The following is a 6000-nucleotide window of genomic DNA, read 5'->3' as shown; positions in this document are numbered from 1 at the left end:
TTTTTATGATTTGCTTGAAAAATATTGATGAAGCCATGAATAATGAAAGACTGCCAGCGCCCACCCTCTTAAGCCTTCTGTAAGGAAACAAACTCATTAAAAGGTTGCTGGCCAGTCAACCAGTCAACAACTTTGGGCCACAAAACAAGCCATTAAAAAATGTTTAGTACATCGACTATGGCAGAGACAGCCACAGAAAAAGCAACCGAAACGACAGCCAACTGCCAAACAAGTTGATGGGGGGAAAAAATAGAAACACAAAATTGAAGGCAAATGTTTAGTGGAAGTTTAGCAGAGTGGTGAAAAAGTTGGAGCGAAAGCGAAAAAACACGAGTGTCCCCAGGGCGCATTTGAGGGGTGTTTTCATTTCCACACCCGCCACCCACTCACCTGTCACGTGTAAAATGCCGCCAACGGCCGAAAGTCCTTCATCCCCGCTTCCTCTGCGAGTGTGTCCTTTTGTGCCCTGTTCATGTAAATTGAAAACAGTCACCAAACGGCATTAAGAAAGCGAATGAGGCAATGAACTGGGCTTTGTGCCCTTGTGTGTAAATTAAAAATTAACTGTCGCCAGGGATAAATTGTCAAATTGTACGAACGACATGAATGGCGAAAGGCGGCAATTGTTGGTTAAATAAGTTTTTTTTTCAGTTAAGCAAATATATAAAAGGTCACTCATAAAAGGATGTAAGCTGATTCTTATGTTGTCAACCTGATAACATTGAAGTGGGAACGTAAAAAAGGCAAATGATTTAAATTACAACAATAGGCAACAAACAAAACAAAAAAACATTACAAAATTAAACCCTTGAACAAAATATATATACATATTTTTTTTTTTTTAAGTTTAATTGCGCTTTCGTAATCCCTTCATAGTCAAGGTAATTAAATAAGGCTTAAATCAGAAAAATAAAGTAAAGATGCCTTTAAAGACAGCCATTCAGTCTTGTGCTGAACAAACGTAATCTACTAATAGTAGCAGACTCCAGATGTGGATTCCGCCCACTTTTATACATTTCCATTCATATACTTTCACATAGATTCACAGAGGGCAGTCGTGCAAATCTAGAAATAAACTTCAAAGCATTTAACATCTGCCCATTGACCAAGAACGCCCCCGACTCGCCGGCGATGTAATCTACACAATGGCATGGCAGAGTTTTAATTGCTATGACACTGCCAAGACACGGCTGACTGGATAAGGGAAGCCGAGTAGTGACGAAGGCAGCGGATTGGGGATAGGAATGGGGATATGGAAGGGGATAGGGATAGGGATCGGGATCGGGATCGGCTGGGCCCGTTTGCTGTTGTCGTTTTCTAATTTGATAAAGATAAAAATCATTTTGTAAACGCCCTCGACGATGTTGCCGTCAAGTGTGCATGCCCCTGACAGACGGACAGACGGACATGCGGACGGACACCGAAAACAGGACACTCCCATTCCGTGACACGGTCTCGCAGCTCGTTGGCTGCCGCTTAATTGAATGCTCATTTCAACGAGCGAGGGTCCAGCTCTTCAGCTCTGCAGCGTCGCCGGCTTTAATTGCATTTTTATTTCATTTCCCAGCAATTATCGCAAGTTCGTGTGCAAATTCTATAAACCCAGGCAATACACAAGAAAAAATGTTATTTTGCTGCATACTCGTAGCCGATTTTCGTGACAACTCATGTTACAATTAATTTGATTCTTGAAAACATCAAAGAATCAAAATATAAAGTATTTTAAAGTGTTTAATGTAATCAGAACGCATCGAAATAGTAAGACAATAATTTGTATTTCTTGTTACTTTTGTGTGAAGTGACAAAATTATGACCTTTTATGAAATTAAATGTTACAAGATGGTTGAACATACTATTATTATTAATAGAATGTAATTACTTTATATAATATAAATTTAAAATTCTTAAAAAACCTACAAAACATTTTTAACAAGTGTGTTGTTGAGTTTTTAATATTTAACCAACAATTAAAAATATTTTATATCCTGAAATAGCATCCTTGAAATGTCACTGTAGTTTTTACCAGTGCAGAGGACACTGGCTTGAAGCGTTGAGGAGGCGGCACCTGCAACATCCCGAAGCCAGGAGGTCAATCGTGTCATGAGTGTATCTGTGCCATGTGCAACTAGTTAGCAGGTCGTGTAAGTGTGTGTATGTGTGCCATGATGTCCTGCGAAACCGTAATTAAAGGTAGCCAGGAGTTCTAGCCAGCTCCTTGCCAGTTCCTGCTGATATTTATTGTCGTAGCTGCGCTTTCTGCCCTCTTATTGTCAGTGCAAGTCCAAGTTGCTGCCGCTCCTGTTGCTGCGAGTTGTTAGCAAAGCAATTAGCATGAGTTTGTTATTGCAACACACGGCCAGGTAGAAAGTATCAGGCGACCGTGTCCGGCACCTGCTGAAAGTTTTGCACCAAACCCAGGGGCTACCGGCGCCCCTCCGAATGCCGGCAAATAAGAATTTAATTTATTTACTCTGCAGCGGGCAAAGTGCTGGCAAATGGCCATGTAGCGTTTAACACTCTGCAAAGGTAACTGAAGCTTATGAAACTGAGATGTATAGAATCGGGAACTTAGATTATAATGACAGGGACTTAGGGGAATAGCGAGCGGGCTTTGAGAGGGCATATATGTAGTAATTAAAATACTCTTCTAAAAGACAACATTTTGTGTTCGTTTAAAATTGCAATTAAACCTGTTATTTAATAAATATTTATAATATTTGTTTTCCCTTGCAGAAAGTATTTTAAACTGTGAAGGACACATTTTTGACTCAATACTTTTCCAAAAGTTGTTTTTATATTGAAGGTAGTATATAAGTATAAGTATAGTATATTAGTCGGAACGAGCCGGATCGAAAGACTAAACCATATAGCTAACAAATGAAACAATTTATTTAAAACATTTTACAACAGAATTCCAAATGTTTTTGAAGGGTTGAAACCTTTTAGTTTGTAGCCCTTTTTAAATAGCCTCACTTTTGCATTTTTAAAATAATAAATAAATGCATGCTGTTTATCAATGCATGCCATTGACGATTATGGGTTTACGCCCCTGAAATAACATTTTTTTTTTTTTTGTAAAATGTAAATAGGCTTATCAGCAATTGTTGGCTTTTAAGAATCATCAGTTCCATAAAATCATTTGCCTTCAGTGGTTCTACGCTCTTAATATGTGGAAGCTTGCAACGTATTTTTGTTACGCTTTTATTGTGTGCAATTTGTATGGTGCGGCCCAAACTCAGGATACCCATTCACTGTGTGTGGTGAAGGACGCTCCAAATCAATGTGGGGCATTCTGTTTGGGAGCACTGCATCCGCTGTTCGATCACAATGCCAAGCAGAGACAAAAATTAGACATAATAGCTGACACATTAATTGAAAATAAAGCGAAAATGGAAATGATAGAAAGTAGACTGCAGGAGCTACAAGTCAAAGTGCTAAGCCAACTTCAGAATACAATGGAAAGTCAAATTGAAACGAGAGTGGAGAGCTTTAAGGAAACAGGAAGCAAAGAAACCCATTCCGTAAATAATGACAAAATTATCTTGCCATTCTTCGAGCAAATCGGTTCCAGATTTTTCTATATCGAGAAGAAGGATTTTCTAGATTGGCTTACGGCTGAAAACACATGCCGTCTTAAGGGTGGCCATCTGGCATCCATCAAAAACGAAGATGAATTTAACGCCATCAGTGCGAAGCTAGAGAAAAACACTTATTACTGGCTGGGCATCAACAATCGGGAAAATGTGAAGCAGTTCGTATCTGTGGCCTCCGGTAAACCACCTCAATATGTAAACTGGTATTGGGGAATTCCAAACAATGTATTCCCTGTTGAGTGTGTGCTTATTTACAATCACGCAATGCATCATTCTGCTTGTGACAGCGAGCGACATTTCATTTGCCAGGCAGATCATGAGATATAGTTAAATGCTTACTAAAAAATTAATTAAATATCTTAAAATAGGTTGTAGTCGATTTGAAAGTTAAAGTAAAATGAATCTATGTTGTTAATATATTTATTTTGACTTTAGTGTCTCCTGTAAATAATATATATTTTAAGAAATTTGTTAGTTATACTGTTAACTCATGTTATTTTTATAATCTCATAATTTTTAAATACGAAATCGTATTTCCATTGAAAATAAATGCTTTGTTTAAAGGCTCTTCTGAACGAAAGGCGTCCTACCTTTGAAGGGACACCTCAACCCCTTTGATCCACTCTGAACCATTTTCCAATCAGTTTTTCCTTACACCAATTCCCTTTCAAATCAAGACGCACAGTTTTCCAAGCCATGGCTTAGATTTAGTGCAACTTTCGCCACCCCAACCCCGAAGACTGAGATATCTCATCACTTACTTCTTTCTTGGGAGTAACCTTCAGAACCTTTTAAGCCGCTTGGCGTGTGTCCTTCAATGCCTCAAAAACCCCAATCCGCCTCCTGCCACTCCTCCTCCTCCCTGCGGAATCTGTTGCTTTGTTATCCTGGCCCTCTTCTATTGCATTTTATTCACTCGATGGGGAGTTCCTGCTCCGCTTGGCTGCATCTCCTTTTGGGGCCAACGGGGTTTGATTTCGGTTTGCTGCTTTCGCCGCCAGCTTCATCGTGGATTATGCAAAAAGTTTTTCATTAATGTTGGATTTAGATATTTTTTCACGCTCTGCAACTGTGCTTCCTCAGCCCTCCTGGTGTGAGCATTTTTTTGGCCAAGCTTCCCCGATACGGTTTCCCCCATTTCCCCCATATCCCCCTTTTTTCCTTTTTTCCAGATCCGCTTTTTTCCTGCGTTTTGGTTGTTGACAACGCAACTTTGGTCCCTGGATACGTTAACTTTTGTGCACGGCAGCGACGGGCTCAGTGCAATGAAAGTTGGCACCACAAAACACAGATACGTTTGGATAGATAGATAGACAGCTAGACAAACACTTAACAACAGAACCCATGAAGATGCCACACGGCAAATTTGCTTTAAAAGAGCGCAGGCAAATGAAGGACGAATTAAAAGAGTGGCGTTCGGTTAGGCTGCAAATGATCCATGGTCTTCAATGGCTGCTAGCCAGGTTTCTGCAGTGAAAATATATTGTAAAGTAAAGTGTTTTGAAAACGCTCCCGAAATTTAAAGACCTCATCATCAAAGACATGATTATTGCACGCGGTTTTTTAAATGCAGATTTTCAGAATATTTTTTGAAAATATAGCTTATATTTTGCAGGTTTTATTTTTGTACAGTTAAGACCAATTAAAAGTTGTTGTGTCCAGCCTAAATATAAAATATGTTGAGTTATTTAATAATAATAAATAAATAAACTTTAATAGTTTTGCACGTAATAAGGTACTTGCTTTAGTTTTTCTATAGCTTATCCCTTAAACAAATTTATTATTTCGCCACCTTCGCCCAGTGTATTTCCACATTCAGTTTTTGCTATAACATGCGCTTTCATTTTTTCCCATTGCAACATAACTTGGACCTTCTTTCTTCCCCCCATATATATATATATATTTATTCTTTTCCGTATCTGGTCGGGTTTTCATGGTTGTTTCTTTGGAGACACTTTTGCCGCTTTGCAGTGCAAATTGTTGGGTTTGCCGAGCTTTTTTCGCTTTTATTCTTTTGGCATTTTTTGTGCGGTTTTTATTTTCCTTTGTGGTGTTTTCGATTTGTCTACCGGCAGGGATTGAAACGCGGGGGGCCTAAAAGGACCTCCCATCTTCTTCCGCGTTTCAGCATTTATTTGAGTGTGTAAACTTTTGCTACTTGAATTTTTCGGAGATTTTCCTGTGGCAATTTCACAGTTGGCTCTGGCCCATTCCCATACCATACCCTATGCCATGCCAACTTTGATAGTTTTGTCAAAAGTTTTTATTGCGATTTGTTGCAGCTGCAAGTCCAAGTCCTGTAAAAGTAATGCTCATCCAAAAAGAAAAGCAAAAATGCTGGAATTCCCCAATTGATATTTTTGTGTGTATGTACGATGAGAATGAGGATACATTGAAGTTTTCAAGG

The 6000-nt window shown here is 39.0% G+C and overlaps 1 protein-coding gene across 1 annotated transcript; it reads left to right on the top strand.

The window, feature by feature from the left end:
- Nucleotides 1-3138: 3138 nt before the first annotated feature.
- LOC108138032 (accessory gland protein Acp29AB-like) lies at nucleotides 3139-4168 on the top strand. Its single transcript, XM_017260005.2, has one exon. It carries the CDS (start codon nucleotides 3168-3170, stop codon nucleotides 3918-3920), a length of 753 nt encoding a protein of 250 aa, XP_017115494.1. The 5' UTR covers nucleotides 3139-3167; the 3' UTR covers nucleotides 3921-4168.
- Nucleotides 4169-6000: the final 1832 nt, after the last annotated feature.

The sequence above is a fragment of the Drosophila elegans genome, unplaced genomic scaffold (genome assembly GCF_018152505.1).
Source record: "Drosophila elegans isolate 14027-0461.03 unplaced genomic scaffold, ASM1815250v1 contig_814, whole genome shotgun sequence".
NCBI classification, from domain to species: domain Eukaryota; kingdom Metazoa; phylum Arthropoda; class Insecta; order Diptera; family Drosophilidae; genus Drosophila; species Drosophila elegans.
This window is presented reverse-complemented; position numbering and strand designations above follow the sequence as displayed.

What these genes read in the sequence shown, in the direction of transcription:
- LOC108138032 (XM_017260005.2), top strand. Translation starts at nt 3,168, where the DNA reads ATGTGGAAGCTTGCAACGTATTTTTGTTACGCTTTTATTGTGTGCAAT.